Source organism: Enhydra lutris, unplaced genomic scaffold, assembly GCF_002288905.1.
Source record: "Enhydra lutris kenyoni isolate GAN:26980312 unplaced genomic scaffold, ASM228890v2 scaffoldscaffold24, whole genome shotgun sequence".
Taxonomy (NCBI): Eukaryota; Metazoa; Chordata; class Mammalia; order Carnivora; family Mustelidae; genus Enhydra; species Enhydra lutris.
In genome coordinates, this window is record NW_019154108.1 from 65519 (window position 1) to 87067 (window position 21549).

Genomic DNA, 21549 nt, shown 5'->3' on the forward strand with positions numbered 1-21549 from the left:
CGTGGGGCTCCAAGGATTGGCGCCCCCTGGTCCGGTCTCTTCCCCGTGAGAAAAGCACCGTGTTGGCAGGCTGGGCAGAGCTACTTAAGATCATCCGGGATCATCCCCACCTTCAGAAAGGGTTGTGCCTAGCAAGGTTATAAAATTGCCTTTTGTGCGATCTCATTTGATGTTCTGCTGTCAAATCCCTTATTCTTGATCCGCCCTTTATTCGTGTATTTAAAGACACGTTTTCAGCAGCGTGTCTGTGAAGAGTGGGGCTGGGGGCTCTGCTCGTTGCTGTCCTTTCCCCGGGACCCAGGTTGACAAGGCAGCTTCCACATGGAGCATTGTCAGTTATCGTCGCAGAGGGAGGGAAAGTTCCGGAAGCCTTGCCCTGGCTGCGGCTCTGGCCTGGAAGGGTCGGAAGTAGCCCACAGCTACACTCAAGCACAGGAAGAAGGAAGGGTGACCCTCCCGTGTGCCCTAAATGAGGAGAGCGGGGAGAGTTTCATGAACATGGGCAGTGCCCCAGAGGAGTCTTACAAGGCTTGCAGAGGAGACGCCCGTGGATCTGGGTCTGGAGGGAAGACTGTGGCTTTCGGGCTGACGAAGGTGTGAAGACTGTGGAGGAGAACTTGGATCTGTGCCCCTCACACCCACTCACACAACTCTCGTGGTCGGAGGTATTCATCCTGATGAACATGAAGGCTGCTTCGCAAACACAGAGAATGTTTTCAGTGATTTTAATTCTTCTCTGTACTTTGGGACACGCTGGGAGGGGCAGGGAGGTGGGAGGGGGATGCCATGGGTGAACATGCACCATTTCTATAGAAAGATAACACCAGTCAGATATAAACATCAACCATTAGGTGCAACTGTTTGCAGTGTTTCTCAAAGAACAAATAAGTAAAAAAAATTTTAATGTTTTTCAGACATCTTAGCACTGGAAGAGCTAATTCCACAGACCGCGCCATCCAGAGCTTATAGCTACCGTTTTTGATTTGGAGGTACCCCCCACCCCAGCAGTGAACAGGGAATCTATGCTTTTTTCCCGCATGTCCTTCCAAAACAGCCAGAATTCGAATTCTTGCATAAGCCGTATATACAAGCCCTGCCCTCTGTGCTTAAGGAAAGGTCAGGGAAGGCAAAGACACTGCAAGGAGACGGTGAATTTTGAAGAGACAACAGACTGCTGTCTGCCCTCTGTCCCCTCGGGTTTTCCTTTCCCGATCATGGCGTCTGAAACGGGTCAACAGGGTTGCCATGTGGACAGAGAAACCACGAAACCTGAGTTCGGGTTCAGAGTCAGTAACCGCTTTAGGGCCCTAGCTTGTGTCTCCATCTGTAAAATGGGGACCCGTTTTACTTACCTTCTAGGGCTCATTTGAGAAGGAAGTAAGATCATGTGTGATTTTTAAAGAAATTATGAAACTGCCCTGGAACTTTAAACTATCCCATGGATATAAAATCATGGCGATATCGTTATTGATATTTATCAAGAGGACACTGTGGAAAGTCGTGACATCCCTGAGTGGGTCTTTTGGAGGAAGGTTCTGGTGTTCTCTGTGCCTAGTGGGAGGTGGCAGAGAGAGTGCGAGAAGGTGACACTGGTGACTATGGCAGAGCTAAGGCTTCCTCTGTAGGTCAGAGGACGCACAAAGTGGTAAAAAGAAAAACAGTTTTACCACACTTTCTTTCTAAAGCACTCTCCCGTAGCTCTTCAACTAAACAATGAGCTCTGAAATCTCCATCATTGGCGCTAGTTCTCCTACAGTGAGCATAGTAGGTTCTCAACACACGCTTCTGAATGAGGACCAGAAGGCAGGCTATGCACAAAGTCGGCATGGATAAGAGTTAAGAGTACAGACCTGAGGGTCACACAGCTGGCTTTGAATCCTGATTTCTTCCAGTTACTACTAGCTGGTGACCTCTCTGTGCCTCGGTTTTCCCATCTATAAAATGGAAATCAGAGCAGTACTAAAGGATTAGGGTGTTCTGAGGATTAAATGAGTTAAGTATTTGTGTCAAGTGCTTAGAACAGTGCCTGGCACGTACTGGGAGTGACATGATTGTTTGCTGGAATAAAGAAGTCGGTTTCTATAGCCATTTAAAAGGCGACAGCCTCCCTTGCTCTTCCCACAGCTTTGACTGAGGCCCAGATGGACAGGAGGACATGTGAAGTCCTCCCCCAGGAGTGTGTGTGAGCAAGGCACAGCCTTCTGGGCTCCTGGAGGAGGCTGGTCCTCAGGGCGGTGCTGGAACAGTAAGTCCAGACCAGAAACTGGGAAATGGGGGTGACTGAGGCACGGAACAGCAGATCCGGGCCACAGGCTTCTCGCAGGGCGGCCAAAGCCTGCGAGAGGAAGGGAGTGTCAGGGCCGGTAAATGCGTTTCAGAGAAAGGGAGGAGAAGGGAGGGGAAGCAAACGTGTTGTGTGGGTTCATCCTGATGGAGCAGCGAGTGAAATGAGGAGGGAGCAGAGGGTAAGCGGAGAGTCGGACGGCACAGTTGCCACCACCCCCTCCCTCCCACTGACCTTGCGGATCTCTTCCCAGACCCGGACCGTCCTCACCTTTCCCACCCACACGGGGCGCCCCTGCCGGGTTGCTGACCAGCATGGGATGTGGGAGCCGGAGACTGCTAGGACGGCCGCAGGGACGGGAGAGTTTGGAGCTGATGTTCATCTCAGCTGACATCGGTCCCGAGCTGCTGGCCAGGCTGGAGGAATTGAGGGCTTTCGCATGCCAACCAACCAGGGCATTCTGATTTTTCAGACAGTTTCGTTACTTGTCTTAGGAAGGATTTTTTGGCAAGAAGAATTCAGAGCAGAATGAGCTACCTTGCCCGAAGCGTAGTGAGCTGCACTTTGCCCTCTCAGGTCTTTCCTGAGGGGTATCTCCAGGGACGGGCCACAGGCTCTGTCCTTAGCCCTGGCTTGTTACACACTTTTGTTAATGACTGGGATGAAAAACAGAAAGAATCCAGATGACCCACAGCCAGGATAGTTAATACGCTACGTGACATATTCAAGTTCAAAATTATTTATATGGGGTGGGAAGCTGGGCCAAAACCAACCTAATGAAATTAAACAGGGACGCATGTAGAGTCCTCTGCTCGGCTTTAGGAAAAGGGCGTGCGGCGCTCGGGGAGAGCCGGGCTTACGCACCCGCGTTCGTTTGCCCAGTCGTCCCGTGTGTGTGCTGGGCCCACTGCAAGAAGAACCTGCTGTCGGGTTCTCGGAGGGAGTCCAGATGTCGACAGTACTCGGTCAGCGCGGGGTGCGTCGTGGTCGCGGGAAGCCACACGACGCGTCTGCAGAGAAAGGCAGGGCACAGGCTGTTACGGAAGCAACGAGGCCCGGGTGCTGGAGGACCTTCTCCAGGGGGAGCTTCCTCAAGGGGTCCAGCTGGAGACGGCTTTGTGGGAGGGTGACTTCAGAGTGGACCCTGAACACCAGGACGGTTTGTCAAAACAGGTGGCAGGGTGCAGAGGCGGAGAAGCAACGGTGGGGAGAGGCTAAGTGATGAGGAGAAGGGATGACGGACGTGCACCAGCGACGCCAAGCGTTCGAAGTGACCGAAATGGACGGTCTCTTAAGGGAGTGGGTGTGCATGCAAAGGTGCGTATTTGCGTACGTGCACACAGAGGGGGCGCGTGTGCAAATGGGCATACACTTGTCTGTGCGGAGGTGACATGTATGCATGTGCACACGGAGGGGGCGCGCAAGCATACGTGCATGTGTGTGTGTGCGCCGAGGGGCGTGCGAGCATATGTGCACACGTGTGTATGTGCACACAGAGGGGACATGTGAACATACATGTGTACACATGTGTGCACGTACAGAGGGGTGTGTGAACATATGTTCATGCACGTGTGCGTGCACACAGGGAGCGTGCAAGCATATGTGGGTACACGTATTTGTGCACATGGGGGACACGTGTGAATGTGCATACACGTGTACGTGCAGAGAGGCGGCGTGTGTGCATGTGCACATGGGGATGTGCGTGCAAAAGTGTATAGGTGTGCGTGCACATGGACTATACGTGCCTACAGGCTTGTGAGTGCTAACATGCATGCACGTGTACGTGCACGTGGAATGTGCGTGCAAGAATGTGTGCGTGTACACGGGAATGGGGAGAGGTAGGGTGGAGGCAGAAAGGATGAAACCAGGTGCTCTGCCTAGAAAGATGGCGTTGGTGATGTGGCGTTTTTCTATGGGAAATGAAGTCCCAGGAGAGAGGGGCTCCCGGGGTCAGGGGGCTCCGGAAGGCCATTCATCTGGTCCCAGGGCATGGGGTCGGAGGGGTTGGATGGGTAGACTCTAGAGGCCGGAGTACCATCGAGGGGCCAAAGCACCCACAGAAGATGGCCTTGAGATGGGAGAGGAGAAGAAGCTGTGGGATCAACTGAGGGAGGGATCCCAGTGTCGGTGTTTGGTTGGAGGCTGCAGGGCGGGGCGGGGTGGGGGGCAGCAGCGGGAGAGGAGAGTGTGCACGGTGCACAGTGAGCTCACTTTCCGTCAGCCAGCAGGAACGAGAACCATGGTGGTTTGGGCCAGAGAGGCTGCCTGTCCGTGGAGGCCTTGGCCGAATCGGCAGGGAATCCAGTCTGGAGCTCGGAGGGGCTTGGGGTGGAGCGGCTCAGCGGCCACCTGCACGGAAGTGGTCTCTGCACAGAGGGGACGAGGGCCACTGCTGGAGAGAGTCAGGCCAAGGACAAGGCCTTGGACACCCCTCACCAGTGAGGGGCACCAGGAGACGTAAGGACAGTGAAGGAGCACGGCAGTGTGCGTGCCCAGGGTGGGGAGTCTGAACCCACCATACCCGTCACACAGAATAACACTCGGGAAAAGAAGGACTCCGTCCCAGCTCTGCCTCTGACCCCACCAGTGCAGGACCTGCAGTCTTCTCCCTGCACAGGCAGCCTCCCTAGGTCTCTCCTTGGTGGGATCCCATCTTCCCATCTCCTTTCCCCTGGCCATCTCTCACGCTCAAGGAAGGGAGGCCAGGGGACGTGGACTGTGGTAGTCCATATGGAGAGAGAGGAGGGAGAGGGGTCAGAATTCTTTATCCACTGAGCAAAGGTCTTTGAGTTGCTTTTAGTGGCAATCAGGCTTACAGGCTCCACACCAGAGCATCTGCAGACCTCCAGCCACACATAGGGAAGGTCTGAATTACGGATGTTCTGGTTATAATTTGTAAAATGAAGCTAAGACCACAATTAACAAAAAATTCTCTTAGACAACCCTAGGACTTTGTGTTCAGGGTATTTGCCTTAGCTTTAAAATGCTATTTTATTATTATTAAACTAATACTATGCATCTTCAGGGAAAATCATAAAAATTCGTCATCCTGACACAACTGTTTTCCCTTTATTTTTCTTGCACGTTTCTGAGCCTCAGTGTGAATCTCCTTTATCATTAAAAAGAAGCTGGGAAAGACGATTCCACGTAATGCAGCTACTTCCAGCTTTGTGTGCCTCTATTACTTTCTGCCACATATGTAGTGTTTACAAAATTGTCATCAGTGTATGTGCAAGTTTGTATCTTCTCTCTTACTGTAATTCCCAAGACAGTATTCCTGTTTGACATAGTCCTGTTTTCATTTTAAATATTTGAATGGTGTCCTGTTACACAAATATTCCATAACTTATTTAGTTCTTTTTCTACTTTGGGACACAGCATTTGCTTTCACTTTCTCCTTATTGTAAATAACAGAGCCATAAACAGTACACGTATCTTTTTTGCTGTTCTTTTGAATCATTTCTTTGGAAGCCGTTCCCAGCAGTGGAATTATTAGGTCAAAGAATATGACTGTTTTTATGGTTCTTGGTAAATGTGGCCAAATTGGTCCCATCCTTCCTTCCTTCCTTAAAGCCTTGCTGTGCCTGTGGGCACAAACTGTGGGCTCAGTGAGATGTGCCTGGAAGGGAACGTGAGCTGAGAGCGACCTGTGGTGCTGAGCTCTGTCCTCCCAGGTTCTCCTGTGGGTCCTCCTCCACCAGCAGGGAGGGGCAGGAGAGGGCAGGAAGGGTTGCGGGCACCGTGGGAAATGAAGCAATGTGGTACTTCCTGCGGCAGCAGCTGCTGTTGGGGGGAAATTGCACACTAGCGAGGGGAGGCAGAGCCGAGTGGGCAAGACCTTCCCCCTTCCCTCCTCCACCCCCCAGCAAGAACAAGGCAGGATACCCTCTTGGGCGCTGCGGACTTGCTCCTAGGAGATCCCTCAGGGTCACAGACGAGAGTGGTCTGGGTTAGGGAGGAGAGACACGCCGTTGTCTGCTTCATAAATATTTAGTGAGTGCCCACTCTGTCAGGTTCTGGGCCAGAAACTCTGCCCACAGAAGGGAGGAAAACTTGGGCCCTGCCCGCAAGGAGCTTGCAGCCTGGTAAGGAAGTCAGAAGGGTAGCAGGACAGTGACGTGGGTGTGACCTGCAGGGGGAGAGGTTTCCCAGAGGAGGTAACACCTGAGCTCAGAGGAGATGGGGAGCCTCTGCCAGAAGGACGTCCACCCTGGGGACGCTGGGGACGCTGCGGTGGGAGAGAGGGGAGTGTGTGAAGTGGCTGACCACGCGAGACCCCTCCGTCAGGCTTGGTCGTGGCCACGTGAGGATTCCTCTGCAGAGGCACTTAACTCACGGTCCTGACCACGAGGCATTTGGAGCTCACACGTTTCAGTGTAAATTGGATGTTTCTGGGCATCATGACGAGGTTGGGGGAGTTAAAGCCCCTCTGTGTCACCACCATTTGACGCTCAGCCACGGCGGGGGGGGGCGGGCAGGGAATCATGTGATCCTGTTTCCATTGTAGAAAGTTTGCTGTGGCTACGGTTCGCAGAAGGGGGTGGAGGGAGCGTGGCATGGGGACCTTCTGGCCAGCCATCTGACAGAGGTCAGGCAAGCCCTGCGGATGGAGGGGGTGGACGGGGACCCTTCCTCCCGGGGCCAGGGCTTTCGCCCTACAGGCCTCACTGAGGACCGAGAGAGGGAGCCGCTGGTTTCAGAGGCCTGTGCTGTATGGGGACGCCCAGATGCGACCGCAGCATTTAGAAGGAGGCAGCCCTGGGGCTGGGTTTCTAGTGTCCATAATGAGAGGCGGTTCACCTGTGCCTCCTGGGCCTGGGAAGGTACCTCGTGCGGGCTGGAGGAGAGCCGGGTGAGGGCTTCAGTCCAGCTGGAGTATGCTGGGCACGGAGGCCCGCGTTCAGGTCACGGAGGGCCCGCGTTCAGGTCACGGAGGGCCTGCGTTCAGGTCACGGAGGCCCGCGTTCAGGTCTCTGAACTAAATTCCATCGCTGAATCGCTGTGGGATCAGGTCAGTGGCTCAAGATTTGGGGTCCTCATCGGGATGATAATTCCGTCCCTGCCTGGATTATTGGGAGGATGAAATGAGACCACGTGTTCATGGTCAACGCCTTGGAGCAGGTACAGAGGACGCCGCAGATCCAGTGTGGTCACCCCTTCGCTTTGGAAAACACGAGGAAAGATCTGGAAATAACTCGGTGGCTCAGAGAGAGGCAGGCGCCGTGGAGCCTGGGAGAGGGAGGGGGGAGAGGGAGGGGGTGCACAGGGAGGGTGGGGAAGCTGGGAGTCTGCTTCCTCCCCTGCTTGTGGTTTGCCTTTGAAGCTCAGAGCAGCTGTTCGATGAAAGACCAGGTCCTGCCCAGCCTGGGTCACTCAGCTCGGAGGCAGAAGCCAGGTTTGAAGCCACAGCGAGGAGACCAGCTGGAGCCTGGCAGGGCTTCCGGACTCTGAGGTGTTCGGGCCCTGCTGTCCGTACCAGGGGGCCCGCTGCCCCATGGCTCCAGCCAGGAGCTCCCTCCAGCCGCAGTCAAGGGCGACATCCAGCAGCTCTGAGGACTCCTTTTCTCTCCAGTGACGTGTTCCTTGAGTTTTGGAAACAAAAGTCCCAATTAAGGAACAGCAGGGAGCAGGCAAGGTCACAATGACTGCCCAGCCAGTCTCTCTGCTTGTGCGAAGTCCAGCGGCGTTGACAGTGTGGGGTGTGGGGGAGAAGGATGCGAGGCACGTGGGTCCTGACCCCACGCAATAGCAGGAGGATACGCGGTCCGCTGCCCAGAGGGGCTTCCACGGGCCAGGAGCAGCGGCTGTGCTAGCTGGTGGGGCAGCAGCATCTCCTCACGGCTCTGGAGGCCTTCTAGAAGCCCAGGGTCCACGCGTCAGCCACGCTGCTCTCTTCAGTGGCCTCTCCTCTCCGTGCCTCCTCCCGCACCCTCACCGGGTCTTCCCTCTCCAAGGCCACGTCCTCATGTTTGCTTAGAAGGACGCCGGCCATGCGGGATGCGGACCCACCACGAGGACCTCATTCTAACGGAACCGCCTCCCTGAAGACCTGTCCCCCAAGAGCCTCGTCCGGAGGCACCGAGGGTCAGGACGTCACCATTCGGCCACAAATCACCCCCGGCCCCAGAGCCTCACTTCCCGCTGTGGGCAAGAAAGGACAGGCGGCCAGGGAGGTTATGGTTCCCAGTCGCGGCCGCTGGCTGGAGATGGAGTTGCAAGAGGTCTGAGCACCCGAGCGGTGGCCCAGGGCCCGCCTTCCACCCCACGTCCGGCTCCTCGTGTGACTCAGGACAGGGGCCATGTCCTAGAAAGAGGGCGGCAGGGCAGCTGGGCATGCTGAACCCTGAGCTGGCAGGGTTGCCTCCTGGCTCTCCTCACGCTCCCGGTGCTCCCCTCACCCGGGCCCAACTTCCGCCACCTCCTTCCGGTACCCTCTCCTGCCCACACAAGAGTGCAGGGCTGAGGCCCCCACAGCGTCCTCCAGCCCCTCTGGAAAATTCTCCCGACTCCCTCGCTCGTAGGCCTTAGCCCATGCCGGCCTCTCCGCCTGGAACTTCCCTGCCCTCCCCAGCACCCCGTGGGTCGCTCCGTTACAACAGGCTTTTCCTCCCCAGTCACCATTCCCTTTGGGAGGCCACGTCCACGGTCACCGTTCCCTTTGGGAGGCCACGTCCACGGTCACCGTTCCCTTTGGGAGGCCACATCTTCCCAGCCAGGACGCAGCGTGAGGCAGGGCAGGACCGTGGCCACCACGGACCAACTCGCTGCCTATCTGCTCTGTCGACAGGGCATCCAGAGCCTCTGACAGGGCTAGAGGGCTGAAGGGGCTGCTCTCCCCCCACCCCACCTCCACTCTTATCTGGGCTGGGTCCCAGATGTTTCCTCTCACACAGACAGTCACCAGCGCCCTGTTTCCAGGCCCTGGGAGGAGACCCCCACCCGGCTCCTGGTCTGTCCATGCCCCCACCTCCTGAGCCCGTGATCCCCCTTCTTATCACCGGGACTGGGGACGACTTGAGTTGAAAAGGAACGGGGCCTGTTAAAGTCACAGCCTCACCGTGGCCAGACGCTGGAGTGTATTTTTGGACAGGAGGCCTAGGTGAGGGCACAAGCACTTGTCAGCCTGGAACCAGGCCTGCCCCTGCAGAGAGAGACACTGACCAGTTGCTGCCCCAGCCAGAGACACGCATGTTCTAATTATGAAAACCGTGAAGGACCTCAAAGCTGATGAACGTTACCTTCCAAATTCACTTCTCGTCTGTGAGTTTTTTTAAAACATTTTATTTACCTCGTGTGAGCAGGGGAGGGGCAGAGGCAGAGAGAGAGAGAGAGAGAGAATCCCAAGCAGGCTCGATGTAGAGCCCGACGCGGGGCTCGAGCCCACAACCCTGAGACCATGACCCAAGCAGAAATCGAGAGTCGGACACAACCGACAGCCACCCGGGCGCCGCTTGTCTTCACCAGTTGGTACTTACACGCTTCGGTGAGCCACGTCACTGCACACAAAGCACTGAACTTCTCCAGCCCTCGTTCCCTTTTTGTTCCACACACGTCTGTGCTGGGAGCGTCGGGTGCCCGTCACTCTGAATGGGAGCGTAGCGTTCACTGCCTTCGTGCTCTGGGGTTGGCGCTGACCGCTCTCTGTGAGCCGGTATTCGGGTGGTTTCTAGTCTTTCACCTTTATGGAAATAGCAGGGTTATACATGATTCTGTACAAACTGCGTTTTTCTTCTTTGTGTCCTTAACGTCTGTTCTAAACATGGAGCGAATCGTTTTCGAGCTCCTGCCGCACGGCTGCAGACCGTCGTCCCAGGAGAGGGCAGAATTAGTCAAGATGTAACGCAAACAGCGTTTTTTAAAGAAACCATATTCCCCATAGTCCTGGCAACTCTGGCTTCTTATCGTTGGGACCTACTTTGCCCATCTAATGGCTGCGCAATGTTACCTTAAATTAATTTGCATTTTAGTATTGATTGTCAACGTTCCGCATCCTCCCCAATGATAACTCTGTGTCGGCATTTTCTCTCTTGGCTTCGGAAGTGTCTCTGCCCCGTTGCCTTCTGGGTACTTATTTGGCCAAGACGTCACAGGCACACACGTGTTGTGTGACTTCCCGTAGCGAGCGTCCACTCTGGCAGCTTTGTCGCCGCTGTGCCGTCTCTAGAGCAAGCAAGGGACTCATGTGCGGGAGTCTCTGAAACACAGACCTTAGCCCCTCAGGAGGACTGGGGAGGAGCTGTTGGCTTCCTCTAACAGGTAGAGACCCCGAGGCCCAGAGACTTGATCCAGAACCCAGAACCTCAGTCTTTATCCAGTGGCTGATGTCTTCAAACCAATAAATATGTGTTGCACCCCTACTATGAACTGGCCCCTCTGCTAGGAAGGGGGGAAGCCAGTGAAGTCTGTGGTACATGCTTTCAAGGGGAGTCACACCCATGAGAGGGACTGACGGTGCATTGTAGCCTGGGAAGTGTTATGGGAGACAGCCTTGGAGGCTTTGGAGGAAGCAGGAAGCTGGGGCTTGGACGAAGAAGAGCCCTCCAGGGGGAGGTAATAAGGAGGAAGGCTTCCTCGGTAGCGGAACGGCATGTGCAAAGACACAGAGGCATGAAAATGAGGGGTGTGCTGGGGACATTGGGGGAGCATGGGTGTGGAGCCGGCCTTCCGGGGCCGGGGTCCCAGCCCCACGACAGCTCTGTCATCTTCAGCGAGTCACGTAGCCTCTCCAAGCTCCCATTCTGCTGTCCACCACATGATGTTCGTAACGCCCAGCTGGCTGGCTGGGGACTGACCAAAGGAGATCGTCCTTATCGAGCACTAGGCATTATTCTGGGCACATGCAAATGCTCGCCCTAGAAGTACCAGCTCTTGTCATTGAGAAGGTGTAACTTTCAGGAAGGAGGGATGGACAGGGGCCTTATGTTCTCTACTGAGATGATTTGATCGTGGAATAGAGACCACAGAGTAGGTAAGCCAAGCAAAGTCATGATCAGACAGATTTTAGACAGATTGTTGGGGCAGCAGTGGGGAGAGTGGACTAGGAGGCAAAGAGCAGAGGCAAAGAAAGCAGGAGGCCACGTTCTCTGTCCACAGTCAGAGGAGCAGAGGTGGGGACCCTCAGGCGCCGTGAGCATTGTGGGAACGAGGAGGCCGGACCAGAAACACAGATTAAGTAGAAGACAGCAACTGGACTTGGTGACCTCGTGGCTGTGGAAAGGCAGGGCACACCGCCACCTGCAAGTCTGCTCCTGGGCTCCGCCTGCTGGAGCCGACGCAGCGATCCCGTCCATTCTCCCAATGGGCCCATGGTCCCCGATCTTCCTGGCTCCCAGAGACCGGCTCCCGGGGGTTAGGAAACCTGCGGAGGAAGAGCTCAGAGGCCTCTTGTTTCCCAAAGTAGCTGGAGGCTGCAGCTCTCCCCAGGGAAGTGAGCTCAGCTTCCTCAGGCCTCCACTCTTGCAAAAGAAATCTCGGGCTTGGGGCTTGGAACCTGCTCAGGACCATCTCTGACAACCGTCTCAGGCCAGATGTCTCAGGCTGTTGAAGCCTACAGGCCGGGCACATCTCTGCCCAGGGAGGGTGGTGCTTTGCAGAGAGGAAATGGCGCAAACCAGATACTGCCTTGTTTGTTTTCCCTGTGAAGACAAGAGACCATTTGACTTTCCTCTTTTATTTATTTTCTAGGGATGAGGCAGATATTTTTAATTCCTCTAGCTTCCTGCTGTCTACAGGTGTTTCCTGTGGTCTTGCTGTCAGAAGGACCAGAGCCCGGGACATAATCAGCTCTGTTTCTGAGATTGCCGAAAAGTCTCCCTGCGGTGACCTGCAGGCGCCACCTCACAGCCCCTCTGGGCAAGGTGGGGTGAGCACAGCCTCCACGAGTTGCGTAGGTTTTCCACCATTCACCTGCGGTGCAGGCGGGCTCGTTCCTCAGCACCCCTGGTGAGACATGTCCGTGGGGGGACGGGAGAGGAGGAAGGCTCTGGTCCCGTTTTTGCCTCCCCAGCTGAGGTGACCTTCATGAAAGGGCTGCCCCCGAGTTCCGGTAGAATCACTCTTCACTTATTTGCGGGACGGTTCTCCCGCCTCCAACCAAGTAGGACCGTCTTGTAGAACAGCTGTTAAAAAGGCAGAGTGCTTGTTTATTTTTACCCCAAAAAGTTATGCACAAACTCAAACTTTGGGGAGAACATCCTGTTTTTCACACACCCAGAGAAAGCTTTTGGTGATGGGAAATCCTTTTACACAGTGAAGAGACCGCCCGTCAGACAGCATTATCTCTCTCAATTTGTACATGAACCTGTGGAGCCTCGTATCTGCCTTGTACAAGGACTGGGACAAGTATTTATGGAACACTTTTACGACACAGCGTCCCTCGTAGAACCTGCACCGCCATTCTGTGGGTTGGCGTTACTGGTCCATTGGACTGAACAGGAGACTGACGCTTGGGATGGGTAAGGGGTGTCTGGTCGCTGTGGAGGGGCTGGGACAGAAGTCTCCCAGGTCCCTGCCTCATCCTGTGTGCAGTGCACCCTGACCCCCTAGAAGTCGACGGGGAGGTGAGAATCCCTGTGATAGTATTTAGCATTGAGAGCAAAGAATCTGTGACACCCTAAAAGAATTACAAAGAAATTCACGTAATAAAAACAAAAATGCCTCCTGGGATTATCCAGGAAAACGGGTCGAATAGGATAAAACATTGTTCCCATAAATCAGAAGTTGCAAACTCCCGGATCCCTTGCTGCAGGAGGACATGACCTCCCCCCACGAAGCAGGGGTTTCTCCCACCGCCCCCCCCCCAGGTACCCCCGCCCCGCCCTGCCACACCCATGCGTTGCCTGCCTGGCCTCTGAGGGCGCTGGGTTTGCAGAGCCCACCCTCGGTGACGTGGGAGGGGAGCACCGAGCTGCACCCAGGATCAGAGCAGGTCGCGCCCACCGGGAGCGTCTCCCGTGGACTCTGAAGGAGGTGGCGGCTCCCTGGGGGCCAGGGGCGTTCTCAGAGTGGCAGATCCTGGTCAGAATTCACACCGTTGATATCTAGCATGCAAATAGACTTCAGAGAAGCGAGGGTGGCTGTGTTGTGAGCAGAGTCAGCCTGGCCGAGTCTGGCACCGAGCTGCATGGCAGGGCATGGGACTCTGGGAAGGCCGCGCCTCTCTGTGGTCCCTTGTCACGCAGGACACTCGCACAGGAATGTCGTCTCCACGCACGTCAAGCTTCTTCCTTGACGGGCCGTGCACACAGTAAGCGCTCCGTCTGCGTTGGGTCCTGTCCTCCTTTCCTCTCCCAAACCGATGACTATTCCCCGGGGACTGAGCCCATTTATCACGGGATGGAAATGTCCCGATGCTGAGCTGTCCAAGATCTGTAGAAAGTCGGGGTGTGGGGCCTAATGGAAATTACCAGTTTCTCTTTTCTCTTGTCTTATGATTTTGTTTTTCTGAGTATACGCTGAGATGGAAGGGGACATTTTGGCTTCGGATCGATCATTTTCTCGAGTAGAGAGAATTACGTAATAACAAAGCAACAGCATTTAAAAATGTATTTGGGCTGCTGCAAACAGGGTAAATTGGCCTAGATTTTCCTAACCCTAAAAACAGCTTCAAGGAGCATATATTTAAACTTAGGGACGCAATATCTTTTTTTTTTTTTTTTCCATTTCAATGCCAGGATAGTTAACATACAGTGTTATATAACCTTTAGGTGGACGACACCGTGATTCAGCAATTCCATACATCACCCTGGGGGCATCACAAGAGCCCTCCCGAAACCCATTACCTGTCTCACCCATCCCTCCCCCCAGCCTTCTCTGGTGACCATGAGTTTGTCTTCTGTAGTTAAGAGTCTTTATCTTGGTTTGTCTCTCTTTCATTCCACTTCACTTGTTTTATTTCTTAAATTCCACAAGTGAGTGAAATCATATGGTACTTGTCTTTCTCCGACTTATTTCACTCAGCATCACACTCTCCGGCTTTATCCATGTCACTGCAAATGGCACGATGTCGTATTTTTGATGGCTGCGTAGTATTCCATTGTGTGTACACACCACATCTTCTTTATGCATCAATGAACATGGACTGCTTCCATAATTTGGTTCTTGTAAATAAGGCTGCTAGAAACGTGGGGTGCATGTATCCCGTTTATTTAGTATTTTTGTATCTTTAGGGCAAACACCCAGTAGTGCGATTGCTGGGTCATGGGTAGCTCTATTTTCAACTTTTTGAGGAACCTCCATGCTGTTTTCCGGAGTGGATGCACCAGCTTGCATTTCCGCCAACAGTGTAGGAGGGTCCCCTTTCTCCACATCCTCGCCAACACCTGTCGTTTCTCGTGTGTTTTATTTTAACCGTTCTGGAAGGTGTGCAGTCATAACTCACTGTAGTCCTCATTTGCCTGAGGACTACATTCCCTGATGCTGAGTGATGTTGAGTGATGCTGAGTGATGTTGAGCATGTATCTCATGTGTCTGCTGGCCATCTGGAGGTCTTCTTTGGAAAAGTGTCTGTTCATGTCTTCTCATTTTTAATTGGATTATTTGGGTTTGGGGTGTTGACTGGTATCAGTTTTTATATATTTTAGATGTTAACCCTTTATTGGACATGTCATTTGCAAATGTCTTCTCCCATTCTGTAGGTTGCCTTTTAGTTTTGTTGGTTGCTCCCTTTGCTGTGCAGAAGCCTTTTATTTTGATAAAGTCCCTGTTGTTTTATGTCCCGTGCTTCTGGAGACGTATCTGTAAAGAAGTTGCTCCGGCCAATGTCAGGGTCTCAGGTCTCACATTTAGGCCTTTAATCCATTTCGAGTTTATTTTTGTGTGCCGCGTTAGAGAGTGGTCTGATTTCATTCTTTCGCATGTAGCTGTCCAGTTTTCACAACAGCAGATACTGGAGAGACTGTCCTTTTCCTGCTGGATATTCTTTCCTCCTTTGTCCAAGACGAACTGACCACATAGCTGTGGGGTGATTTCTGGGTTTTCTATTCTGTTCCATTGATCTTTGTCTGTTTTTGTGCCTGTACCGTACCGTGGTGATTACTGCAGCTTTGTAATACAACCTTAAGTTCAGTGTTGTGAGGCCGACAGTGTCTTCATGGAGGTACTGACCTGACCTCCTCCTTCTGCTCCCCTCTGGGCACATGTGTCCTGTCTCCTGACACTCGGGCCCTGGCTTTGGTGTTTTGGGAAGACTGACAATTCTCTCCAAAGTTGTTTTCAGGTATTTGCTCCCCACTCAAACCACACCTTTCCAAAAGACTCGGGAGTAGAGTTTAAAACTCTCGTTTGAGTATTTTAAACACTTTTCTTTGTGTTTACCTTAGAATACCTCTTGGTAACTTCCTTTCTTTCCTTTGAGAACAGTCACGGGTGGGAGCCTGGGCGGCTCAGTCAGTTATGTGTCCAGCTCTTGATTTCAGCTCAGGTCACAATGTCAGGGTCCTGGGATCGACCTGCTGGAGATACTCTCCCCCTCTCTCTGGCCCTTTCCCTGCTCAGGCTCTCTCCCTCTCAAATAAATGAATAAAATCATTTTTTAAAAAAAGGAAAGAAAATAAAATGATCACAGGCAACCCTATAAATCAGTTCTAGTTTGCTCATTCAAATACACATACACGGGCGCTTGGGGTGCTCAGTGGGTTAAGCCTCTGCCTCCGGCTCAGGTCATTATCGCAGGGTCCTGGGATCCTGTCCTGTGTCAGGTTCTCTGCTCAGTGGGGAGTCTCCTTCCGCCTCTGCCTGTTGTTCCCCCTGCTTGTACCCTCTCTTTGTCAAATAAATAAATAAAATATTTTTTAAAAAACCACACATACACAATTTGATGTGACTGAAATCGTATCGCGCCTGCTGGGTTTTTATGGGCAGTGTTTTCCTTTTAATTTGCTTCCGCCAAATCAGTTTCCCTCCCCACACTCCAGCCTCCACAAATCTCATATAACCCTTTGTGTAGGACACTTCATATTCTACAACTATGCAAATGATCGCGTAGACATTATACAAACTCACTCAGGCCGATATATACACACACGCAGTATGGGGAGGGCTTGTTGCGTTGTTGCTTCCATGGGTCTCTCTGTTCTCGCTGTACAATTTTTCATGGAAGTCTGGAGTGCTCTAATTCATTCTTTTTAATGGTTTCACAGTAACCCAGCATTAAACGTAAACCATTTCCCTCTTTGAGGGTATTTGCTTTGTTCCCGGTGTGTTGCCGCTGTGAACGGTGCTGTAATGAACCTCTGCGCGCTTATATACTGGCCTTTTGTGTTTATGGAGCACGGGGCTGAGTGGCACGGTTTGTGTAATCTAATTTAATAAGTGTTGTCAGATCATATTCCCAAAAGGCTATAACAACTCACAGTCCCTCCAGCAATGTGTGATGGCTTCTTTTTCCCCAAACAGCAATGGCTCCTTCTCTCTCTTGCCTCTAGCTTCCCTACCCTCTCCGCCTGTCCGCTGAGCATAGAGAAGTCTCAGTGTTCATTCAATTTCTAGCTCTCTGACAACTTATAAATTGGGGCATCTTTTATGTTTCTTGGGCTTTTGGGGTTTGCTCTTTTTCTGGGAACCCCTTATTTATACATTGTTCCTGTCATTTTGAGGGACCACTTAGTATAACAGACACCCTCTCCTTTTCATCCGTGTTACAATTTTTCCAATCTCTTATTTTCTTCTGACGTCATTTATAGTATTTTTGCCATAACATTTTTACGTTCTTTATGGTTAGAGTGGCCTTTTTTCATAGCTTCCAGGATTTCTCTCTTGGTTAAAAAAGGGAACTATTTCATGTTAATGCTCTTTTATCCTGTACTCTGCCGTTCTACCCTATGTTTCAGCTGTAACTAAGCTCAGTGCCTTCAAAGTGTCATGAACCCCAGAGCCAGGCGTGGGAATTCAGCAAAGCCTGCCCTCCTTGGCCACGTGTCTGTTCTCCACCGAGATCCTGTCGCTGATACCAGTCTGGAATTTTTCCATCTCCGGCTCTTAGCCTCTGTCTTCTCTTCCCACCTCTGACAGCCCCTCCCCCATTTGCTCCTTAACTGGGATTTGTCCTTCCCCTTTCCCAGCCCTCTTCTATATTTTGTCCTTCTTTCTGCCAGGATAGATATGGAATGTCCCTGAACTCTCCGTGCCCTGGCTCCAGGGTCTCCGGGGTCACGGGGGACCTTCCTGCCGCCTAAGCCGGGTCTCCCACCCCTCCCCAAACACCCAGCCTTGTCTCTAGAAGGATGTCTGTGCCACCCACCATGGGGGCTGCCCAAGGGCCTCTTTGCTGCGGGGTTTGCACTGGAAGAACTCAGGACAAATGTTTTTCTTTCAACTCCTGCCAGATTTAACCTGACCTCGGGATAAATTCTCACTATGGATAAATTCTCACTACAGCTTCATGGTTACCATAGCTCTTCTGAGGACTTGCTTGGCGCCGGACTCCGGGCTGAGCACTGTCCCTGTGCTCCCACTCGATTCTCAGCCAAGCCTGTGATGTAAATGTTGCTCTCGTCCCTTTCCACGTGAAACTGGAAATTCGTGCGAAATTTGTGCTGACATTCAGCGAGGTTCCGTCGCCTGTCCACGTCACATAGGAGCGGGTTGGGGATCGGCATCAAACATGCAGTGTCCAGAGCAGTGTCTGTAACCACCTTCTGATCCCGCCTGACGCCACATCCTGACCCCGTTGTCACTTCTCCTTCCTGGGTCCTCAGACGCAGCAGTGCCTGCGGCCTGTCTTACCCCTCGGGCCCTCTGTCCTGCCCCACAGAGATACCATCGTCTCCTCAGCGCCCTCCTTATTTACTTTACTTTTGTTTCCCGTTTCCCCAGCGAGACTCAACAGAGCAGGGACCATGACTGAATTTCTCTGTAACCAGCCTCCCCCGCAAAATGTGTGGATTGATTGCTTTTTTAAAATTTAATTTCCAATATAGTTAATATACAGTGTTCTGTTCACTTCAGGTGTACAATATAGTGATCTAACGATTCCCTACATCACACTACTAGACACGTTACTCAGTGTTCGTCACAGTGAGTGGCTCTTAATCCCGTTTTCACCTGTCCGTCCACCCTCCCCTCTGGTGATCACCAGTTTGTTCTCTGTAGTTAAGAATTTGGTTTTTTTGTTCATCTCTTTTTTTCTTTGTTCATTTGTTTTGTTTCTTAAATTCCACGTATGAGTGAAATCGTGTGGTATGTGTCTTCCTGTCCAACTTATTTCCATTAGGATAATTCTCTCTAGATCCATTCACATTGTTGCAAAGGACAAGGCTTCGTTCTTTTTTATGGCTGAGGAATATTCCATCATGTGTGTGTACACCACACCTTCTTTATCCATTCGTCAGTGGGTGGACCCTTGGGCTGCTTCCGTATCTTGACTATTGTAGCTAATGCTGCTAAGAAGCAGAGGGGTGCGTGTATCTTTTCAAATTAGTGTTTTCTTTTTCTTTGGGTAAATACCCAGTAATGAAATTACTGGACCACAGAGTAGTTCTGCTTTTAATTTCCTGAGGAACGTCCATGCTGTTTTCCACAGGGGCTGAACCAGTTTGCGTTCCCACTGACAATGCAGGAGGCTTCCTTTTTCTCCACATCCTTGCTAGCATTTGTTGTGTCTTGCTTTTTTTTATTTTAGCCATTCTGACGGGTGGGAGCTGATATCTCACTGTAGTTTTTGTTTTTTTTTTAAAGATTTTATTTATTTATTTGACAGAGAGATCACAAGCAGGCAGAGAGGCAGGCAGAGAGAGAGGAGGAAGCAGGCTCCCCGCTGAGCAGAGAGCCCGACGCGGGGCTCGATCCCAGGACTCCGAGACCATGACCTGAGCCGAAGGCAGCGGCTTAACCCACTGAGCCACCCAGGCGCCCCTGATACCTCACTGTAGTTTTAATTTGCATTTCCTTGATGATGCGTGATGTCGAGCATCTTTTCGCGTGTCTGTTGACCATCTCATTGCTTTCTGTGTTTCAGGAGGTTTAGTGAGGGGAATATCGAATCTTCTTAAATCTCTCTTGACTTTAAAATACCTGCCGTGGGTGGCTCAGTGGGTTAAGCCTCTGCCTTGGGCTTGGGTCATGGTCTCAGGGTCCTGGGATCGAGCCCCGCATCGGGCTCTCTGCTCAGCAAGAAGCCTGCTTCCTCCTCTCTCCCTGCCTGCCTCTCTGCCTACTTGTGATCTCTGCCTGTCAAATAAATAAATAAAATCTTTTTAAAAAATAAAATAAAATAAGGTAAAACACTTACCGTGATGAACCTACAGAGAAATCTCTGCTTAAATTAAATGTCTCAACTACCAAGCGCTCTCTAACCCTGGCCAGGACCGGTTCTTGGCAATGTCAAGTAAAATCAGCAGAAACTAAGAAAAATAACTATTGGCCTATAAGACACTTCCCACCCACATTTCATTTAATCTTCATGACGACCCTATGTGGCAAGTCTCCTCATTTTACAGAAGAGGAAATGCCGTCTAGAGACGGGTCCTTGCTGAGAGGAGGGGAGCTGGGACCCGACTCTCCTCGGGACTCTCCTTGACCCCTCAGACTGGATGTCACCAGCCGGTGCCTGGAGGGCAGCCTGCCTGGGCCCGTCTGACCTCATCACCAGCCCCACGCGACCCTGAGATGGAGCTGAGCACCACTGCCCCCTGCTTGCTGTGGGCGTCAAGGGGGTCCCACATCCTCTGTGTGTGAAGGGGCCCGGGAGGCCCTGAGAGTGACGCCACCCATCCTGGAAAAGCCATAGCGACGGCCACCCCGGCTCCATGCAGGCAGTGAGCAGGTGTGTGTGGGTGTGCAGGAGAGATGGGTTGGAGCGTTGCCTGGGATGTCCACAGCCCGTTGCCGGTAAGAAAAACCAGATCATCCTGTGAGTTATCTGCCCAGATATCTGGGTGAGGAGCAGACCGGCTGGTGTCTGAAGAGAGCCTCCTTGTGTGCGGGCGGTGGGGGAAGACGAGGGCGGCAGGACGAGGCTGGTTTATCTGTGTCTTGGGCCGTGTACTTGCTTCTCGCCCTGGGATCCGTAGATTTGTGTCTGTTTGCATGCTCAGCCCTGGAAGGACCCTTCTTGGGTTTCCTGTGAGGACCATCTGCTCAGAACCTGGGAGCCCCCATGGCAACGGAGATCCCCCCTCCTGCCCATGCATGGGGTCTGCGTCACCCCCCAGGGTTTCCTGTGGGCCCATTAGTTCTTGAGGCTCCTGCCTCAACCTTTCCTGCTCCAGAGCCACCGCGCTCTCAAGCTGGCCACAGCCCTGAGCCTGTCCCCTTGGTATGGCAGACAGCAGCGAGATAACATGCTGATGGGCGTGAAGGAAAGAGAAGCAGAGCTGTTGTCGCTTGTAGGACCTCCCCGGTCCATAAGCTTGCAAAGAGAGCCAGAGCGGGGGTTGTGGCTTGCCCAGCTGGGCGGCAGCCCGGGGAAAACCCGGAGCTCCCCTTCCACACTGACTTCCCCGCGTTACAGTTACGCTTCTCTCAGCCTCGTGCCCTGAGACCCAGTGCGTGGGTTCTTCTTTGTTCCTGGGTTCTCACCCAAGCAGGCAGAGAGGCAGGCAGAGAGAGAGGAGGAAGCAGGCTCCCCGCTGAGCAGAGAGCCCGACGCGGGGCTCGATCCCAGGACTCCGAGACCATGACCTGAGCCGAAGGCAGCGGCTTAACCCACTGAGCCACCCAGGCGCCCCTGATACCTCACTGTAGTTTTAATTTGCATTTCCTTGATGATGCGTGATGTCGAGCATCTTTTCGCGTGTCTGTTGACCATCTCATTGCTTTCTGTGTTTCAGGAGGTTTAGTGAGGGGAATATCGAATCTTCTTAAATCTCTCTTGACTTTAAAATACCTGCCGTGGGTGGCTCAGTGGGTTAAGCCTCTGCCTTGGGCTTGGGTCATGGTCTCAGGGTCCTGGGATCGAGCCCCGCATCGGGCTCTCTGCTCAGCAAGAAGCCTGCTTCCTCCTCTCTCCCTGCCTGCCTCTCTGCCTACTTGTGATCTCTGCCTGTCAAATAAATAAATAAAATCTTTTTAAAAAATAAAATAAAATAAGGTAAAACACTTACCGTGATGAACCTACAGAGAAATCTCTGCTTAAATTAAATGTCTCAACTACCAAGCGCTCTCTAACCCTGGCCAGGACCGGTTCTTGGCAATGTCAAGTAAAATCAGCAGAAACTAAGAAAAATAACTATTGGCCTATAAGACACTTCCCACCCACATTTCATTTAATCTTCATGACGACCCTATGTGGCAAGTCTCCTCATTTTACAGAAGAGGAAATGCCGTCT

General features: G+C 52.6%; 1 protein-coding gene across 2 annotated transcripts in view; it reads left to right on the top strand.

Moving 5' to 3' along the window:
- Positions 1-21549, top strand: part of LOC111150665 (RCSD domain containing 1) — a 61783-nt gene that overhangs the window by 8504 nt on the left and 31730 nt on the right. Inside the window, exon 1 of one of the 2 annotated variants that reach the window (XM_022508182.1) lies at positions 3491-3601. The exons of the other annotated variant lie outside the window; for it this stretch is intronic. Within the exon in view, the coding sequence (XP_022363890.1) occupies positions 3506-3601 (96 nt within the window). The 5' untranslated portion in view covers positions 3491-3505. Of the gene's footprint in view, positions 1-3490; positions 3602-21549 lie in introns of those variants that run through there. 2 annotated transcript variants of the gene reach the window in all.